The sequence below is a fragment of the Lemur catta genome, chromosome 4 (genome assembly GCF_020740605.2).
Source record: "Lemur catta isolate mLemCat1 chromosome 4, mLemCat1.pri, whole genome shotgun sequence".
NCBI lineage: Eukaryota > Metazoa > Chordata > Mammalia > Primates > Lemuridae > Lemur > Lemur catta.
In genome coordinates, this window is record NC_059131.1 from 69,433,168 (window position 1) to 69,455,188 (window position 22,021).

The following is a 22,021-nucleotide window of genomic DNA, read 5'->3' on the forward strand; positions in this document are numbered from 1 at the left end:
AAATGGAGATATTCTCCTATTTTAACTTCTAGAATTTTTTTTTAGCTTTTCCATTCATTAACGTTTGGATTTAAAGTCTACCTGGCACTGATTTTTCTGTATGTTTTCTTTATGTTTTTCCCCACTGTATGTTTTTTTCCCCACTACTATTGAAAAGTTTATCCTTTCTTCACTGCTTTGCAGTACAACTTTTATTATAGAAATTATGTGTCCATGCACCTGTGTTTATTTCTGGGATATTAAGTTCTGTTGGTCTGTTTTTCTGTACTTGCACCAATACCACAGTGTCTTATAAGTCTTGATATTTGGTAGAGTAAATCCTTCAACCAGAGTTTTCATCTTCAAAAGTGTGTTTTTCTGTTCTTGGTTCTTTGCATTTTCATGTAAATATTGGAATTTGTTATTTTCCATACTAATTTACCTACTAAAATGTTGATCATAATTGCACTGATTCTATATATCAGTTTGAGGGGAATTGAAATCTGAAGCATTGAGTCTTCCAGTCTGTAAATTACTTCATTTATTTAGCTCCAGTGTGTGTGATCTTGGCCAACTGCTATAATTTCTACAAGTCATGTGGGCTTATTTTCTCCTTTTCTTTAAGACTGAGCTAACTATTATAATTCACCTTCCCAGAAGTACAAAAAGTAAAGATTATCAGGAAGGTGTGCATTTCCTCTTAACATGTTTTGTGGAATTGTCCTTCTTTAGTTGTTTAGAATTAAGAATGGTTAAAGAAATATTACTATGAAATTCTTATTTGTATTTTATTCTATTTTATGATCTTTGAAACTTTTTTTTTAAAATAAGCCCCTACATTTATTTTATGCTCTTATTTGATTCCATCTTTCATTGTTCCACACTGTTTGACTCTACTTGCTCTTCTTTAGTATTGAATAGATTTTCTGCCATTCTGCTACTGCTTTTCTAGTGATTTTTGTTCTTTAAATGGTTAAGGGTACTTTGTAACAGTATTTAAACTTAACTACACCACTATGTTTAATCCCCAAATTTCTTCTCCTCACACTCCAACGTGTACATTGGATTACAGTAGCACCATTCTCTTTACTATAAGTTAACCATTCACCCAGTGTTTTTTCCCAAGGGACTTTGCTTCCTTATGTTGCAACAAAACTCACAAATAACAAACACAAACAATACAGATAATTCTCAACACAAAATGCCATGGCTGACCAAATGGGAACCATCGAAACAAAAACCAAATTCTGAAATGAGAATCAACATCTCCTAATCCAAAGGGGACAAATGAGAACCAACATCTCCCAATACCCCTTAGTTCCCTGGGAACCACAATTGAGCTCCAAATCCAAACCAGGTTTCCTAGTTCCACTCAACCTCTTGTCTTCCATCCCCAAATTGGTGCCGCAAAACAAATCCAACCAGAAGGTATGAAAACCTGCATATGGGTGGAAACAGGGTCTTGGTGTCCTGGGGAACTTTACTTACAAATGACCATGCTGTTATGATGCTTCCCAAATCTATTTCCTTCTCCTCAACTCAGTTCAGGTTGTGGGGAGCTGGTCTAATTCCGGGGAGAAAGAGATGGGAATTCCCTGGAGCTAAAACATGCTCTGGCAGCTACTAGGACCGTCTTGTACTGTCTCACCTCAAAAAGAAGCCATTCCTTCCATTGAAGATCCACGGCTTGTCCCAGGGTTGCTCCCTGCTTCCTCTAGCAGTTGCAGGGTGCCATTCCACCAGAGAGCCAGTGAGCCCACCCAGGGACTCCAGATTCTGTTACCGAAAGTTCTGCACTTGTCCCTGAGGCCGCATCAGAAGAACGAGGACAAGTGGTTTGAGGAGAAGGAAAGAGGAGTTTATTAATTTGCCTGCAAATGAGGAGGTTGGCAGACTCCTGTCTCAAAGTACCAATGTCCTCTAATCCCCAAATTTCTAATACGAGTATTTTAATGTTTATCTTTGAATTTTGGTTTATCAAAATGGTACAGAGAAAATGGCCTATTCTGTCACATGCCAAAATAGATGTTATTTCCTTGCTTAAATTTTGAAATCTTTTCTTCCTAATTCATTAAATATATGAGTATGTGTAATGAATGCTAAGTTCCTATTTGATACTCTAATTATCAGAAAAGATAGGGAAAGAGATTTGGGTAGATGTGTGTGTTTGTGTGTAATAAAAATATATATTTATATTGAATAGTTAACAAAAGTAGTTTTATGTGATTTCCTATATCATTTTTATTTCAAAGCATCATTCATAAGAAAACATTATGCATTAGAGGAATAGCTGTTTATGCATTCACTGTAATTTTTTTAATGATAACTTTTGTCTTTTTCACTTAGTCACTCTAAAGGAATAAGTCATGCTTCACAAAAACAGAAAAAAGTGTTTACCCAGTAAAAAAACCTATATTTTTAAAATTCAGGTTCATAATTTTATAAATAGGCATATATAAAACTGAAAAAGAAGGTGGCTTTATTAATGACTCTTTAATATTTATAATTTCTAGGTCTGTAATCATGACTTACTACTATGCTATTTTAGGTTAAAACCTTGGTTATTTAAGCATTGAAGTTTAAACATTTGTGGGATTTAAATAGCAGACTATCTTGAAATGGCTTAAGGACTAAAAAGTGAAACATTCACACCATTAGCACACTTGTATTTATGAGGGCATCTCTTCAGTGTGCCTTGCCACAATGCCCCAATTTCCTAATTCTCAAGAATGTCTTGAAAGTATGCTCAGTGTAATTAATACATCTGTCCCTACCAAATTTGTTTTGCAGGTACTCTTTGAGCACATCAAACTCTTCCATTGCTGCTCTTCTCTGTGCCCTTTACCCACACTTCCCAGCTCACAGCACTGACAACCGGTAAGTCTAGTGATTCTGTCTTCAATGTGCTATTTCTTAAGTTCTCTGAAGGGATAATTTGGTTGTGTTATAGTTTCATGGACTTATTTCCAAATTAATGTTGTTTTGTTCTTAAACTTAGTTATCTTCATGGCTAAATCTTTTTTTTTTATTTTATTTCAGCATATTATGGGGGTACAAAAGTTTAGGTTACGTATATTGCCCTTGTCCCCCCACCCCGAATCAGAGCTTCAAGTGTGTCCATCCCCTAGATGGTGCACATCACACTCATTATGTATGTATACACCCATCCCCTCATGGCTAAATCTTTTAAGAAGTTTCTCTTATAAAGTGTTAGACCAGAAGAGAACTTTGGACATCTGTTGACTGACCCATGTTCCACCATCCTCAAATCTATAGAATTGCCCTAAACCTAGGAGTAGGCCAAACAAAGTTGTCTTTAGGGAAAAATTCATCAAAGGATAGTTGCCAAAGGAAGGTCAAGACAATACCTTTTGTACTACAATTGTTTAATTTCAAGAGAAAAATTTATCTGATTTACTGGCAGTGTTCGTATGAATTCCTTTTCTTCCTCTTTTACATAAGTGCTGAGAAATGTTGTATCGATGACGTAGAAGGGACAAGAAAAGCAAAATGCAGCAAAAAATTGGAGACAATTATAAGTGGTAGTGAGCAGTAGAACCTCAAACCATGTAGAAACAGTATAATAATTCAAAAGTTCAGCATTTTAGAGTATAAGGAACCACCAACAATCCAGTTTTCTTAGAAGTTTGAGATACAGCAGATCTCTTCTGCATATGGAAGAAGGGAAGCAAATAGCTCCGCTCAGTGTCAGCTCAGATGACCACTGTGTTCACCTGAAGGCACCCTGTGTTGTCTGCCCAGAATGAGGGTCAGGGGCACTCATCATGGTAACCTAAGCCATCATTTTAAACTATAGCATAATATATAACCAGTGGTGGAAGAAAGATAGGTATTTCATGTAAGTAGCCTGATCTGAAATCCAAACTCTTATGATAGGTGGAGCATAAGAATATTATTGTTAATTTTTTTTTTTTTTTTTTTTGAGACAAGAACTTGCTCTGTTGCCCAGGCTGGAGTGTAGTGGCCTTATCACATGTATGACTCACTATAACCTCAAACTCCTGGGCTCAAGCAATCCTCCTGCCTCAGCCTCCTGAGTAGCTAGGACTATAGGAGCATGCCACATATCTGGCTAATTTTTTTTTTTTTTTTGAGACAGAGTCTTGCTCTGTTGCCCGGGCTAGAGTGCAGTGGCATCAGCCTAGCTCACAGCAACCTCAAACTCCTGGGCTCAAGCAATCCTCCTGCCTCAGCCTCCCGAGTAGTTGGGAGTACAGGCGTGTGCCACCATGCCTGGCTAATTTTTTTTTTTCTATTTTTAGTTGCCTGGCTAATTTTCTTTCTATTTTTAGTAGAGATGGGATCTCGCTCTTGCTCAGGCTGGTCTCAAACTCCTGACCTCAAGCGATACTCTTGCCTCAGCTTCCCAGAGTGTTAGGATTACAGGCGTGAGCCACCACACCTGGCCTATTATTGTTAAATTAATGCAACTCTGTCATGTGGTCTTGTGCCTGCCATTTAGGAAACATTTTTTGAGTTTGTTAAAGTCAGTTATTTAGGGAAGAAGGGAGAGTAACACTCATATTGCTGGCCATAGTGTTAGTTGGTCTAGCTATTATAAACAGAGCAATCTGGTGATAAGAATCTTTATGTAATTGATAAATATCAGTTTTTTTCCTGACCTTTATTTATTTCATTTTTAATAGACTTATTATAAGTGAGTAGATTAGATGGGAAGAAGGAAGTTATTTTCTATAACTATAGTTTTTTAAAAAATTGAAGTCTCATTTTATCCCTCCTTTATGGGATCATAACATAAAAACTTTTGTGTTTATATTCTGAAATATAAATTAAAAAATTTTTTTTTAATTTTTGGAAAACTCAAAAGCACACGTAGAAAAATATTGTCGTAATCTTACCCATAAATTTTTGATGTACTCTATTTCAAGGGTGTGTGTTTGTGTATGTGCATTTGTGTATAAACATGTATATGTAGAAGAGCTTTACTATCTGAGGAAAATTGGCATCCTTTCTCCCCTGCCCCCTGTTAAGGAAAAAAAAACTAGAAGTAAATCCCTGAGAAAGGTACAAAGAGGTGCCTTGTGCTGAACAGAAAGGGTTATTTGAAAGGGACTGCTTTTTTGGGGGGTGGAGTGGAGGCAGGGTCCCACTCTGTTGCCCAAGTGCCCAGCTGGGACTGCTTTTATAAGTAGTCAATTCATTAGTAAATATTTTCATGTTTTGACAGTTTTTGCTTCCCTGTAAAACCTCCTAACTATGAAAACTCAAGTAAAAAATTCTTGGGTAAAGGATCACTTATGGGCTGGGTATAGTGGTTCACACCTATAATCCTAGCACTTTGGGAGGCCAAAACGGGAGGATCACTTGAGGCCAGGAGTTCAAGACCAGTCTGAGCAATGTAGCAACACCCTGTCTATACAAAATAATAATAATCATAAAACTACCCAGGTATGGTGGTGCGTGCCTGTAGTCCCATAGTCCCAGCTGCTTGGGAGGCTGAGGCAGGAGGATCACTTCAGCCTAGGAGTTTGAGGCTTTAGTGAGCTATGATCACACCACTGCACTCCAGCCTGAGCAACAGAGCAAGAGACCTCATCTCTAAAAAAAAGAATAAAAAGGATCACTTATATATAATTTTTAAAGAGAGTTTCTCTATTACTTTTAAATTGGATCTCATCATCTGCCTATAAGATTGCTGTTCATTTGGAGGATATACTCCCGCTCTGTCCTCTTCCAGCTTGTAGGCAACAGCACATTGCGGAGCTCATGCTGTTGCACCTGTTTCTTACCTTATCTCCATCTTTTCTGTGACCAGGTATCATCTCCAGGCTCTCCGGCATCTCTACGTGCTAGCTGCAGAACCAAGGCTTCTAGTGCCTGTGGATGTGGACACAAACATGCCCTGCTATGCTCTCTTAGAAGTTACCTACAAGGTAACTCTTTCTCCCTGTAATTTATTTTGTAATTTTATTACCCACTCATCCATCTTTGCAGGTCATAAAATCTCAGTATTGTCCAGTAAAAGGTGACAGTAATGAGTTGAACTCTCATAAAAATCGAAGCTTCCAAAGTTCTTGTACATTCTGCCAAGCCATTCATACTCATTTATATTCTATGGGTATAGTCTTTCAGGGATCATCAGCTGCTCTTTTGTCCTTAGAGCTTATAGTTTGAAAATGTCCCTGGCTGATAGTAGTGTTCTAAAAAACTGAGTTGGAACTATTCTTAGATTTGTTAGCTGTGTACTTTAAAACTCAAAATTGTATAATTGTTGAGAGAGCTTTCATTTAGGTACACAAATAGATTAGAAGTCGTATATCCTTCCTTCATTCAGCAAATTATTAAGTACCTACTATGTATCAAACTGGGGTATAAAAACAAGATGACATTGTCATATTCCTTAAGGAACTTCTGTCTGTTGGGGAGCCAGGCATGGATGCAGTGAGATAGAGTGTGATGAGGTATGTGTGGAACACAGAGGGAGCAGAGGAGAACTGCCCTTGTTCAGCTGTGGGGGTAGGGGAGGCTGTCACAGTGGACAGTGTTTGGGCTAAGACTTGCCAGCTGAGTGGGGCTCATTCCCAGTGGAGAAGACAGTAGGTACAACACTCCAGAGGGATCGGAAGTGCAGCACTTCAGGACTGCTGGCCTGTGAAGAGCAAGGCTTGAAGTGGTGAGAAGCGATACATTCCCTGTAAAGGAATTTACACTTCAGTCCCTTGAGATTTGAGTACCAGAGAAGATTTTATGCCATTTAACAGTCTCTGTATAAACTGTGGGGAAGAGGGAGGTGTAGAGTGGGGTGTTTCTGCTGTGTCGTTTCTGCTGACTGCCTGGTGAACTATGGCTGTGCTTTTACATTTGTAAAGGGCACTCAGTGGTATGAACAAACCAAAGAAGAATTGATGGCTCCTACCATTCTTCCAGAACTCCACCTTTTAAAGCAGGTAAGTTAGGTGTGACTTAGGGAGATCTCTCCAAGGGATAAATTTAAACAGAGCAACATAGCGTTAAAGATAACTACATAAAAGTGTCTGCTTTTGCCATGTTTTAAAACAAGAAAGCAGCAGCGGGACGAATAGTCATGAAGAATAGAGAAGGTCTTGTCTTAGGGATCGTTACTGATAGATGGCCTCAGAACTTGATTCACGTACATGTTTTTGTCTGCGAATGGAGCTTCTTAACCTCTCAGTGTCTCTTTTCAGCTCAGTATTGTTTCCTCTGAGAAGCATGGGTTTTAGCTTGTGAAACTAGCACTTTTTCCAGCTTTGGGTTGACCGTGTTTACATTTATCTTACCAGATTAAAATTAAAGGCCCAAGATACTGGGAACTGCTGATAGATTTAAGCAAGGGAATGCAACACTTGAAGTAAGTATATTGAATTTCTCAGATTTACCTTTTAGAAGTGAATAGAAATATATAGGAAGGTATAAATTATAGAATATTATCCAGAATGTGATTTGTTACCCTTTGATCTCATCCAAGACAACATGTAGAGTAGGTATTAAATAAAGTAGTCTACATGTTTGAAACAGGGTTTGTATTAGAAAGTGCAAGTTTTAATTTAGAAATCAAACCCGAAGCATTTATAGTAACTCATTGAGAAATTTGAACTGACTTAACTTAGGACAGTATTGGATTTGTCTGTTGGTACAATAATATAATGTTTAGTTTAAGAAAATAGGCTGAAATATATGTCCTCAAAAGGAACTTTATTATAACAATTGATGTTTGTCAGACCACATCTTCTGTGGCCTCTCTTTACCGTTCTCATGTTAGAATGTTCTCATAAATTCAAGATTTTAGTAAATTGCTTTTGGGTGGAAATAGTCATATGCAAGTAATTATTTTAGAGTATGAATAATTTTATACCTAAGGTAGTATATAAATTAAGTCTTTAAATTTCTAGAAAGTTTAACAAGCATGTAAAAGTTTTTATAGTTTGGTTCTAATTTATATTTTCCCAAATTATTTATATATTAGCTGTTTTCTGTATTATTCTGTCTTTAGATTTGCAGCATTATTCTCTTTCTGCTGCAAACTAATTAATAGATATTTAGTACTTCCAATGTCCTATGCATAATGCTAAGGGGATACAGAGAATACAAAGAGGTGTTAGATAAAATACTATTACCTTCAAAGCTCATGCTTGAGCAAATAGTCAAAATGTCTTCTCATTTAACAAGTTCCATGAATCTAGACACAAAAGAAAGGCAGAACTTTATTTTAGTCTTTCTCATAGAAATTGATTTAAGTTAGACATAACAAATAATCGTATACCTTGGTGGAAAGTGGTAAAAATTTTATCTCCTGAGAACATGGTATTGGAAAACACTGTTTCCAGCTGAGCACTGCCAATAATACCTCATATTAAATTCATTCTTTTTTATTTCAGGTCCATCCTTTCCAAGGATGGAGTTTTGTATGTTAAACTCAGAGCAGGTCAGCTGTCCTATAAAGAAGATCCAATGGGGTGGCAAAGTTTGTTGGCGCAGACTGTTGCTAACAGAAACTCCGAAGCCCGGGCTTTCAAGGTAGTGTTGCTTGTTACAAACTGAACGATGAAAAGAAATAGTTCCAAATTCCACCAGCTAGCTTCCTCTCTTATCGCTGTAGATTGTAAAGGTGGATCTGCTTCCTCTTTTATCACTGCAGAATATAAAGACTGATTGACCTTGGGTTCGTTTGCTATTTTATTTGACAGCCATAATAAAATATGGATAATCTGCTGATACTTTAAGTAAGATTTACATTTAGTGGCAAGGACAGCCATAATATATTTTGACACTTTAAAAAAATTTAATTTACTTATTAATCTTCAAATCAGTCAAGAGTTCCTTAATTTGTAGTAAAAATAGAAAAAGTTTTTCAGGTTACCACTTACTTACTCCATTTTTAAACCACCATTTGTTTCGTAAATCTTAGGATAAAATGATGACAGATTCGGGCTTCTTTTATTAGTTTGCTTTATTATTTGCATAGTACTTGATTGCCAACACATTCCCATGGAGGGGTCAGTACATATTTTGTTATACATTATAGAACTCAAATAAGTTTCCAACACTAGAAATAGGTTCCATAATCTTGCATTAAAATTTCTGAGTTTAACCCTAGCTTTTAGGAATCCGTGAGCAAATGTGTCCCTGCTAGCAATATATAGAGGAGCAATCTAAAGGATGGTTTCAGACAGCAAAAGTGTGGCAGGTCACCTAGCTGAGTGGCAGCCAGAGGACTGAGTTAGAATTCTTTGTTCTTCCAAGTAAAAAGATACACTTTATTTTAATTTGACTCACATTTCATTTTGGGTCAGTTACTTTTGACTGAGCCTTTATAGTAGTTCCCAGGGTTTAAATATATAAATAGTTCCTAGGGTTGACATTTGTGAATTTTATTTGGCAGTGTTCAGTAGGTTGCCTATGAAATATTTCTGAAACATTTTTAGGCGAAGTTTAACTTATTGCTTCTTCTGAAAATTAGAGCCTTTCTCAAAGACTCTAATCCAATTTGTAAAGAAGATAAAGTTTAGACTTGAGTTTGAATGAGGAAAGTATATAAAAATTAAAAGATGTGTCAATTCCCTGCATGCTGGGAGTTCAGAAATAAAATATAAACCTCAATGGAAAATGGTAATACTATCATATTCCATTTTCAGTCTTAAACCTTGAGTGATATTCTGCTTTTTTTCCAGTTTTTAAAAATTGTGGTAAAATACACATAACAAAATTTATTATCTGAACCATTTTTAAGTGTACAGTTCAGTGATATTAAATACATTCACATTGTTTTGCAACCATCACTATCATCCATCTTCAGAACTACATCTTGCAGACCTGAAACTCTATACTCATTAAATGGGGTATGTGGGGATGTGCGGAGTTACTGGTTAATGGTCCCTGCCAACCACCGTTCTGTTTTTTGTCTCTGATTTTGATTACATTAAGTACCTCATCTATGTAGATTCATACAGTATTTGTCTTTTTGTGACTGGCTGTTCAGTGATATTCCTTTTTCCTTTTCACTAGTTTCTAGTAGGCTTTTTAGTCAGTGGAGAGGGAAAACATTTTTTGGGTGAATTGTGTAAAAAGGAAGACCTGTCTATTATTGGGCCTTTTGATAAATCAGAAGCTTCTGTTAACTTGTGCAAAAAACTTCTTACAACTTCTTAGCAGAACCAGGTGGTGAATCTCAAGCAAGTTTGTACCATCTTGGGTTTTGTGGGAATGTTGTGTGAGAAAGCAGTGATGGAGTTCTTAGAATTGCATGCATTATAATTTGATCAGTGAGGAAAATAGTCTTTTATTATTTTACTTACATTGTTGTTGTTTGTTTTTTTAGCCAGAAACAATTTCAGCATTCACTTCTGATCCAGCACTTCTGTCATTTGCTGAATATTTCTGCAAGCCAACTGTGAACATGGGCCAGGTATATATTATATGGTTTGCTGAGCTCCCAGACTAGAACTTTTTATTACTTCTGTGGACCACCAAAAACATCTGTAATATCCATATCTATCTGTGATATTGATGGCATACCATGCCTCAGTTACATTGGATGAGTTTTGCTTGGCTGCACATTTTCCATAGTCTAACTATTAAATTCAGTAACTTCCTACTCTGACAGAAGAAACAACTTAAAATTTCTAAGACATTATTAGTTTTAATAGATGATAATTTCTATCATGTACAAGAATGATGGCCATTCTTATACTGATTTATATTTTCAGTATTTACCACCTTTCTTTTGTTTTTATGTAATTTCATGAATTTTGTTTCCTCTGTATATTATAACTCTTCTTTTTGTTGTTCATGCAACTACTCTCTTCAGGATTCTAAGGGTGCCTAGCAGATCTTTGATTTAGTCTACCATGCAGACAAGGAAAGATTGGACGTAGGAATTTGATGATCTGGGATTGATAGCCTGTTGTCATGTAGTTTCCTCATTTCTAAAAGTGGGATTATAATAGACTTGAATCTTCTGCTTTCCCCAAACTTGTTCTGGTCAGTGTTTTTTCCTGCATCTTTGTTGATACTGTGTTTTCTCTCTGGATCCTGCTCTTCCCAGCCCAACCCAAGACATATCTCTGGGATATTCTCTCTCCTCATTTTACCCTAGTTTGATCCATTCCTCTCCTTCCACAGCACTTACTATCTTTAACTATCTCTCGGGACTAAATTTTGATTGTTTTTTATTGATGTTTAATGTTATATGCACGATGATTATTAAAAGAGATTGCTATTTTACTTTTATATCGTTCACTTGTATATCGAGCTTGTGAATGGGCCATAATAGTGCTATACAATTGTTTCTTAAATTGATTTCAGGGTATACTTTGTGCTATAAAAAGCTTCTGATTTTCTACAGAAACAGGAAATTCTGGATCTCTTTTCTTCAGTACTCTATGAATGTGTTACTCAGGAGACCCCAGAGATGTTGCCTGCATATATAGCAATGGATCAGGTATGGTTCTAGAAACCTATTCCAATTCTGATGAGACTCATCCTGTATTTCAAGTAACCTACTGACAAGTGTGGTAAAGTTCCTTAGTGTCCTTGCTTTTAGTTTCTCATTTGCTTTTAGAAATTAACAAAAAGGAAACCTTGTCAAAGTTGAAAGCTCTCTATATTTCCAAGAAGCTTAGACTTTATATATTTTTTTTTATCTTATTATTTTTTTGAGACAGAGTCTTGCTCTGTTGCCCAGGCTAGAGGGCCGTGGCATCAGCCTAGCTCACAGAAACCTCAAGCTCGTGGGCTCAAGTGATCCTCCTGCCTCAGCCTCCCAAGTAGCTGGGACTACAGGCATGTGCCACCATGCCTGGCTAATTTTTTTTTTATATATATATATTTTTAGTTGTCCAGATAATTTCTTTCTATTTTTAGTAGAGACGGGGTCTCGCTCTTGCTCAGGATGGTATCGAACTCCTGAGTTCAAGCGATCCTCCCGCCTCGGCCTCCCAGAGTGCTAGGATTACAGGCGTGAGCCACCACGCCCGGCCAGCTTGGACTTTATGATGACAGGAGTGTCTCCTGGGGGGCTGTCTTCCTTCGAGGGTTCCCATTCTTCCCTTCTGCCCTCGTCCCCTGACTAGGAGAGGAAGAGAGCATTCCTTCCCTCTCTCCTCTTGTATCCTTGTGTGGTCCCTTACCTTCCTCCTGGCAAAGCCTCTTTATGGAAGAGATTTCAAATAAGCAGTTAATGAACAAATAGTGCCCTGATGATGGCAGTGCTGTGAAATTATACCTACGTGATTAAGCTTGCATGAGGTTACAGAATTAGTATGCAGTGACTTAGGGAGTTGGAGTTCATTTTAAAATTTCTCTTGTTATTACTCTTTTAAAAGAACCTAAAAGGAATAATGCAGAAATTAATGCTTAACAGCTTTCTTAAAGGATCAAGCCAATTTATTCACTTCAGGTTATTAGTAATACTGATAACTTTTTAATAGTATCATACCTTTCAGATCTAAAATTATAGTTAAGCTAAGTCAGTAGTTTTCTAACCTGGCTAAAATTTGGGAAATTGTAAAAATACAGATCCTCAAATTCCATTCCACATCCACTGAATCAGAATTTCTGGAATGATATCCAGAATCTATAGTTTTAAACAGTTCTTCAAGTGAATATGATATAAGTTCACAGATGGGCTTTTGGGACTCAATGACTAAAACCAAAGAAATAATCTCTAATAGTAAAATAGTCTGCTGGAAAGTTTAGTGGGGATATACATTTAGGTAGGGGATAATTCCCCCAAACCTAAAAACCACGCTGTGTTAAGTAACATGGTTAACTAAAAGCCAAGTTCCAATATAACCAAGTAAGTCCACAATGTTCTTATTGTCTGGAATTCACCCTTTTTTGACCGGAAAGTAGGAATTTATGGTATCCATGCCAGCACTGCTTCTCACACTGTCTCTGTGCAGCAGCTAAGCAATGAGTTGTGTTTTTCAGTTGCTGGCTCAGAGTATGTCTCCTCTTTCACTCTCTGAACCCCCACCTTTTCATAGTCATGGGCAGGTCTCTGTGGATGAACATCTCCTCTGGTTGCAGCTATGGTGACTTTGTAGATGGGTCTCAAGAGCAGTATAACCAGTATTGTTCTTGCCTTCTGCCCCCGGGGGTCCCTAGCCGATCCCTGCTATGTCGTTGTACCCCATCTGAGTTTTCCAGAGGTGACTGGCTGTAGACCTGTTGGGTCTTGGGTATTTGGAGTTTTTGAGCCATGGATGAGCTCATTTGCTTTTGTCACTTTTAACTGCAAGCCGCTCACCTGGGGGCTGTATTGGAGAAAGAGGGCTCCTCTGTGGGCCAGACTGCATCAAAACATAGAATGGATCCTCCCACTATTTATTGATCTTATGAGCCACATTTAAGAAATACTGTAGTATACAGTTTGGAGGAAGAGACAGAGTACTTCTCTCTTTCGTTAGATGGATTGCTGTTCCTCTTTCCTCTTCAAGGTTATAAGAAGACTTGGAAGAAGAGAAATGTCTGAGACCTCTGAACTTTGGCAGATAAAGTTGGTGTTAGAGTTTTTCAGCTCCCGAAGCCATCAGGAGCGACTGCAGAACCACCCCAAGCGAGGGCTCTTTATGAACTCTGAATTCCTCCCTGTTGTGAAGTGCACTATCGATAATACCCTGGACCAGTGGCTACAAGGTAATAATAGTACTGTGCCTGTGTGCTTTTAAGATACACTGGGCTCGGGCTTTTCTGTTTTAACATTTTTTGCATTAATAAGATAAATCTAAGTATAAGCCACATGGCTATAGATTTAATATTGCCAATTAGGTGAATTAGACTCTGATTATCTACTTCAACTTCTTTTAAAAATACACTTAACCCTGCTTTATAAACCATGCAGAGAACATATATAGCATCTTTAGTACCACTTGACACTCAGGACTTTGTTCTATCTTTCCAGCATCAGATCATGCTTCCTTTTCGGTGTCTCTGTCTTCTGTTTCTTAGGGGTGTGGCCTGTCACCTGCCTGAGGCCAGGAACCATTTTCTTCCTCATTTTTATACCTCTACCCCATGTCCACTTAGAACTTGATGGTGCTAATTGAGCCAGTGCTTGTGCCTGCTGTGTGATTCAATCATTGAGAACCTGGGACATCATGTAATGGTGGCTTTCTATCAGAAGTACTGACTTGTAATTGTGAGGAAATTGCAAAGTTAATCATGACAATGTGTAGAAGTGATTCTGACTCACATGAGGCAAATGTTGGGGCCTTTTGATATATGGAAATGTATCTTATGTGTTATAAAGGCCTGAAAGTGATTTTTAGTAGTCAACTCCTTGATCTTTCCATGCTTTTCAGTTTATTTAAATGCTCCCAATAAATATGACAGCCACCTGCTTTGGGTGAATACTAACCTAGTAATATCAATAGTAACGATTCTTGCTTAATTCTTTAAAGCTATTAATAATCAATAGGACCTAAGAATTTGGATATAACTCATTTCAAAGTTACCCATCTTTTAATACTAGGAAATAAATTTCTGAAAAATTTAAATTGTAAACCATATTGTGAGGGATGTACATGGAGAGCAGCAATTTCAAACTCTCAATGTTATATATTTATAAATAGTTGCATTCACTCTATTATTTCCTCTTGGGATTAAAAAAAATCGTGTAGTTTTAAAACTTTTTATGCTGGGTGCAATAACTCAGATCTGTAATTTCAGCGACTCAAGAGGCTTAGGTAGGATTGCTTGAGGCCAGGAGTTTGAGACCAGCCTGGGCAACATAGCCAGATGCCATCTCTAAAAAATTTTAAAAAAAGAAAAAAAAATTAGCTGGGCGTGGTGGCGTGTTTCTATAGTCCTAGCTACTCGGGAGGCTGAGGCAGGGGGATTGCTTGAGCCCAGGAGTTTGAGGCTGCAGTGAGCTATAATTACACCACTGTACTCTAGTCTGGGCAACAGAGTGAGACCCTGTATCTTAAAAAAAAAAAAAAGCCACACAATATTTTTTGATAGTCATTTTATTCTCATTTTGGAGGAAATATGTAAGTTATTTCATAGGTTTTGATGTTTTGTTCTTACTCAGTTTAGCATTTGATCACTTACAGCAGACCTTGGCTATTGACAACAGATAAGTCCTTAAATCTTTGCACATTCTCTCATTTGCAAATTTCATATAATATAAGGAAACTTGGGCAGTGACTGGAGCATTCTCTAAAACAGTCCCTTGAATTGTCTTGTTACTCTTTAGGGCATTGCTGGTTTTGAGTATTGCTCTGAGCCTCCACCAAATTTGATTTATCAGAAAAGTGTTTATTTTCTAGTGAATAACCATCACTTTTTTAAAACCCTTAAATATGTGGTCTCCTCTCTCATAAACACTAGCAGCTGGCTTAGGGCTGGAAAACAATAAATTAAGTGAAGATGTAAGGACCTACATATCAGCATTGGAAAATGTTTATATTTCTGTGTTAGTAAAAATCCCAAATGCGTATGTAGACGTTTAGGGTCACTCACTAATACTCTAAACTATACTCATTAAATCTGAAAATGTAGCAGATTTATCATACTGTCTGATGTTTTGTGTATATCTCGTCAATTAAATTATAATCTTGGGCAAAGGAAATGGGTTTTGAGTTTAAGAACTTAAAAAGGTTTTATTAACTTTATAATATTTTATTATGGAAACTTTAAAGTATATACAAAGTAAATAAAGTAGTATAATAAACCCCATAACTGAGTTTCAATAGTTATAAGCATTCTGCCATCCTTGTATCATCTGTATCTTCACCCATGACCAAAGTGAGTCCAGATCGTGCGATTTTACTTTCCCACCTGCAGTGGGATGCCATTTTTGGCATTGTCAGTCTTTAATTTTAGACAATCTGTAGAATATATAGGTATGTCATTGTAGCTTTAGTTTGCATTTCCTTGATGACAGATGATGTTAATTAACTACTTTTTTATGTATTTATTGGCTAATCATATACTTGTTGTGAACTGCCTCTTTAAACTTCTTGTTCATTTTTTAAATTGTTTGTGTTTTAATTGTTGAGTTGTAGGAATTTTTACGTGTTCTAGCCATATCTTTGTCAGATACGTTTCGCAAATATTTTCTCCTACTCTTTGCGTTGCCTATTTATTTTCTTAAGGATGTTTTTTGATAAACGGAAGTCTTAGGTTTTGATGAAGTCTAATTTATCAGTTTGTTTTCTCTTGTGGTTATTGCTATCTAAGAAATCTATCCTACCTTAGGTCATGAAGATAATTTATGTTTTCTTTTAAAAAGCTTCATAGTTTTAGCTTTTATAGTTTGTGATTCGTCTTAATTTTTTATATGATATGAGGTAGGAGTTGAAGTTCTTGTACACACACACACATACATACATACATAGCTGTGCAGTTGTTCCAGGACCGTTTGTGGAAAAAATATTTGTTACATTTCTTTTTCATTGAATTGCTTTAGGTCCTTGTTGAAAGTCAGTTGACTGTAGAAGTGTGAGTCTGTTTCTGGAGTCAGTTCTGTACCATTGGTCTGTTTGTTATCCTTGTGCCAGTGCAAGGATAGAAAACATCAGTGAAACAAGCTAGTAGACAGGAGAAAGGTATTAAAAGGAAAGTATAATCCACTGTGCTCTTTCTTGATAAACTATTCAAAGAAGAATCTCTTCTTGCTGCCTTTATTCTCCCTCTGCTGCCTCCCCCAGACCCCAGTATTTCCACCTCCCAGTAGACTGACATCTATGTTGTCGTGTTCAGTGGACTCTACAGTTTTCCTCTCACTGTATCTCTGTAACATTGACGCTTTTAACTACTTCTTTCTTCTTAAAATGGGCCTCTCTCAACTTCTTTGACACCACACTTTCCCAATTTTTTTTTTTAACTTCTTTGACAATTTCTTAGTATTCACCACTGTTTCACTGTCATTCCTTCACTAACCCTTCTGGGACTCATCCTTACTCCTTCCTCTCCTTCCCTTCTCCCCTCCTCTACACCAGTCAATCCATTACCCAACTCTTTCATTCCTAACTCAGTAATAGTTCTTGAATCTGTCCAAATTTTATTACTTCTACGTAGAACAAAACTACTATTATTTCATGCCTGGATCACTTAAACCTCCTAAATAGTCTGTTTGCTTTTTATTCTCATCTCCCTTCTAACCATCTCAAGTCAACTGACAGAATGGTCTTTTAAAGAATAAACTGGGTTAACGCTCCTGCTGAAAACTTTTCAAAGGTTTCCAGTTCAGTTGTGACAAAAAGCTTTACAGGTGCCTGCGTGAAGCACCTGTTTCCCTCTAAGCCTCTCGTTACACCGCTTGCTCCCCACAAACTCCCCTTCAGCCGTCCCAGCCCCTTCTGTTCTCCAGAAGCACTGAGCTCCTTTTCACCACGAAGCTATTGAATATGCCATTTTCTCTCATTCTTCACCTGCCCAGCTCATATTCATCCTTGCAGCCTCAAATTAAATGTCCCTTCGTCATAGGCCTTCCAAGACTGCTCTGCCCCAGGCAGCTTTCCTGCCATCTTTAGTGTGTACACTTGCTTGTGCTCTCTCTCAACCAGCTTTTCTTTCTGTATCAAAATGCACTTTTCTGCAAGTAATAGAAGGCCCGTCTTAACCTGTCCTTAAACAATAAGGACACAAATAAGCTTACATTATTGGAAGTCCACAGGTAAGGCACGCTTAGGGGTCATCGTACTCCCGTGGCTTCAACTCCATTTCTCTGCAGTTCGTCAGTTACATTCTGTGTCATGACTTCGTCCTCAGAGTGCTTTTTTTCTCATGGTAATAAAATGGCTATAACAGTTCTTCACCTCAAGCTCAGCGTGATGCCCAGAGGAAGAATAGAGTTGTTTCTAGGAGCTTTGTCATAAGAATGAAGAAATTTCTTTACCTGAAGCCTCCAGCATGCATGTCATCAAGCATCGCCTCATATCTCTGGCTCAACTTGCATCTCATGCACATTCCTCAGTCCAAATCTGTGGCAGAGAATGTCTCTTATTGAACAAATGACTTAGGTCTGCCTGTCTGTGGACTAACCACTTTGTCAGGGGAATGGGTTTGCCTTGATTGCCCAAGACCAGTGGTTCTCAAAGTGTGGTTCCTGGAGCAGCAGCGTTACCTGGGAACTTGTTAGAAATGCAGTTTTTCTGGCCCCACCGCAGACCTGCTGAATCAGAAACTCTTGGGGTGGGGTTCACCCGTCTGTGTTTAACAGGCCCTCCAGGTGATTCTGATACATGTTAAGAGTTTGAGAATCTCTGGCCAAGACTCATCAGTATCTAGTCCCAGAGCTGAAGTCAGTTCCCACAAATGTTATACATAGTGGAGGGAAGGGTGGCAAAATGGGTGTTTGGGGGCGACAACAGTAACCACTATACTTTATAACACTCATCACAATTTGTAATTATGCATTTGTTAGTGTCATTATTTGTGTAATATTTCTCTCCCCCACAGCACTGTAAACTTTACAATGACAGGCACTCAGTCTGGTTTACCACAGTAGCTTCAATAGGACCTGCCTGGTATATGCTCACTGTTGAGTAAGTTCTTGATAAAAAAGTAAGAAAGATGTTTTTTCTTGTGCCTCTCAGTTCCATTTGTGTTTCTCTCATAGCCGGGGGCGATATGTGTGTGCATGCCTACCTCAGTGGGGAGCCCTTTGAGGAATCTCAGCTGAGCATGCTGGCCTGCTTCCTTGTCTACCACTCGGTGCCGGCTCCACGGCACCTGCTGGCAGTAGGACTGGAAGGTAATTGCATATCTAAATCCTTTTCACTGTCTCTATTACTGACCCGTTTATATTTTGAGTTTGTAATTAGTTACTTTCTCTAGTTTGACTTTCATCTTCATTATGTTTCAATGTCATTGTTAAGAACCTCTTTTTGGGAAAAAAGAAACCTATTAACTTTATACATAAATAAACTTTCATTTATATCCAGAAAGGGATGGATGCATAAACTAAATGTTCATATTATTGATTTTTTAATTTACTTTATTTTCTGGGCTTTCAGTTTTTTTAAAATCACACATAATCTTATTTCTAATATTATAAAGCTTTATATTTAACAGGTACCTAATTTTGTAAGTATTTGAATTTTTTCATAATGGAGAGTTTAAAAATTAATAGTGTTAGCACCTGACTTTATTTTTCAGAATATGGAATCAGATACTAAGTTTATCCAGTAAGCTAAATAATAAAATATAATGAAGTCTAAGCACTTTACTTATTTACATCACTTTTAAGTTGCTGTCCCTTTACTGAGAGTAAAAAAATATTTTTGAGAAGGGTGAAAATTGTTTAATCAATTAAACTTGTGAAGTTTTATGACTACTGGTTTATTGCTGTTTTAAAAACCTCAGATAAAAGTACACTGTGTAGAGACTTACAGTTAATGGCCACGATGGAATTGCTTGTATTGGACTGACTCTTCCGCAAAAACAAATATAGAAGCTAGACAAAATACATATTTTTAAAGGAATTGGTAGCAACCGTGCTGGCAGGACTTAATCTAGGAGCAACATTCCCTCACAGAGAGAAGTAGAATGAGGAGAACTCCTTATTTACCCTGGCTTTCTCCCCAAAAGGCATTTGCCAGTTAACAGCACAAGAAGTATACTCCCAGCAAAAAGCAGCAGTGCTACTGGGCTGAGGAGCCAGAGATTGGGTTTATGATTCCAAGAGCCTTGAGGAGCAAATCCCAGATGAGGGGAACAATAGGAATAATAAAAAAACCTGGATGCGCTTTTCCCATGAGGCATTTACCAGTTTTTAATCTGTGTAGACATAGGATGAGACTTCAAGAGATCTAGCAGAAGCCATAAGGCTAAAAATGTGAGCAAAACCGTCAGCAGCAGCATAGTGCCAGGGAGACAAAGGGTAGAGTTCAAGGCCTGTTAAGGTGAAGTGGCTCTGTCAAGCATCCCAGCGATTTAGGCGAAATAATAGCAGGACCAAGCTCTATGAGGAAAGGTAAAACTGAAGTAGATCAGGTCTAAAATTAGCCTGGAGCAGAATTGAGAATTGTTTGTATTCTATCTGCCTGATAAGAAAATTTAATCTTCATAGGAAGAAAACATATCCAGAGCTTCTGTAATTTTTAATATACAGTATTCAGTGTTGAATCAAAAATTATAAGATATAATAAGCAAAACACAGGTAATAGAAATAGACCTATATGTGATATAGATATTGGAGTTATCAGACTGGGACTTAACTGTGACTAATGTTTCCAAGAAAATAGAGGGAAAGATAATTTAACCAGAAACCCGGAATCAATAAAAAAATATTAAATGGGAATTCTAGAACTGAAAAATATGATAAATGAAATTAAGTCTTCAATATATGGATTATTTGCATATTAGTAGAAATGTGAACTGGAAGACAGGTATGTAGAAAGTACACAGATTGAAGCACAGAAAAATGGATGGAAAATATAGAAAAGAATGTGAGACATGTGGAACACAGTGAAAAAATCAAACATGCATGTGATTGGAATCATAGAATAAGAGGAGAGAGAAAATGAGATAGACGCCATATTTGAAGAGACAGAGGCTAAGAGTTTTGAAAAATGGTTGGTGGTTATCAACCCACAGTGAACTTATGCAGGATTAATACAAAGAAAACCACACCTCATCACATATTAATAATAGTCAAACTACTAAAAATAAAAGGAAAACATTTTGAAGTATAGACTTTTTTCCAGGCCAGGATAGAGTAACAGGGACCTGATTCACTCTCCTGCTCGAAGCCAAAATACTGAGGATACATATGAACCCATGGTTTTTGAGATACTCTACATCAGGCAACTAAGAACAGTGATTTCTGAGGGATGAGAAACAAATGAGATAAGCCAGCCCTATGATGGCCCTAGCTTACTACCTTGAGAGAGTTTCCAGATTGTGGGGGAGGGAGAGGGAACCCAGAGCCTTCCAGAGTTGAGGAGATAGAGCTGAGAGTACAGACCAAGGGAGCTAAAGTTTGCAAGATGGAGTACCAGGGAGGAGAGAGCTACAGACAGAAAATGCCAGACATCTACAGGGGTTTCTCAAGTATTACAGGAGTATTTACCAGTCAACACACACGTGTGAAGAAATTATCTGAGGCTGAGTGAAGAGCTGTCCAAATGGATTAGAGGCATGTTGTTAATTGTTCACATGGCCAGGCAGGATCAGTGGTTGTTCCTACAACTTAATAACACAAAGGGCCTAGTAAAGTACTTGGCAACATCTTGCCTCCGTCATGGGAAGTATTTGCCCTAGACTAAACAGAGTTCTGGACCCACCTAACATCTTAAAGCTTAACACAAAAGGATCAAACTGTTTTCAAGTAATTTATATCCTAGAGCAAATCTCAACAATACAGACGTACAAAAATATCCAGTACCCAATAAGGTGAAATTGACAATGTCTGGCATACAGTAAAAAAATCACATGGCATGCCAATTACAAAGAAATAAGAAAACATGACCTATAATGAAATGAAAAATCAATTACAACTGACCCAGAACTGGCATGGATGTAGCAGACAAGGACATTAAAATAGTTACAACTATTTCATATTTCAAAAAATTGCAAGACATAGAAGATATAAAAAGACTCTAATTGAACTTTTAAAGAGAAAAACTGCAATGTTTGAAATGAAAAATACACTGAATGGGATGAGGGCAGAGTAGACATTGCAAAATAAAAAATTAGTGAGCTTGAAGATACAGCAGCAGAAATTATCCAAAATTAAATACAGAAAGAAAAAGAAATTTTTAAAAAAGGAACAGCATTAGGCCGGGCACAGTGGCTCACGCCTGTAATTCCAGCACTCTGGGAGGCCGAGGCGGGTGGATCCCTTGAGGTCAGGAGTTCGAGACCAGCCTGAGCAAGAGTGAGACCCCGTCTCTACTAAAAATAGAAAGTAATTATCTGGCCAACTAAAATATATATAGAAAAAATTAGCCGGGCATGGTGGCTCATGCCTGTAGTCCCAGCTACTGGGGAGGCTGAGGCAGTAGGATTGCTTAAGCCCAGGAGTTTGAGGTTGCTGTGAGCTAGGCTGACGCCACGGCACTCACTCTAGCCAGGGCAACAAAGTGACACT

The 22,021-nt window shown here is 37.6% G+C and overlaps 1 protein-coding gene across 1 annotated transcript in view; it reads left to right on the forward strand.

Moving 5' to 3' along the window:
• ANAPC1 (anaphase promoting complex subunit 1) overlaps positions 1-22,021 on the forward strand; it is a 93,694-nt gene that overhangs the window by 69,483 nt on the left and 2,190 nt on the right. The window contains exons 39-47 of the mRNA XM_045550083.1: positions 2,770-2,856; positions 5,777-5,894; positions 6,831-6,908; positions 7,263-7,330; positions 8,358-8,496; positions 10,298-10,384; positions 11,324-11,419; positions 13,419-13,617; positions 18,548-18,682. Coding sequence (XP_045406039.1) covers positions 2,770-2,856; positions 5,777-5,894; positions 6,831-6,908; positions 7,263-7,330; positions 8,358-8,496; positions 10,298-10,384; positions 11,324-11,419; positions 13,419-13,617; positions 18,548-18,682 — 1,007 coding nt within the window. The remainder of the gene's footprint in view (positions 1-2,769; positions 2,857-5,776; positions 5,895-6,830; positions 6,909-7,262; positions 7,331-8,357; positions 8,497-10,297; positions 10,385-11,323; positions 11,420-13,418; positions 13,618-18,547; positions 18,683-22,021) is intronic.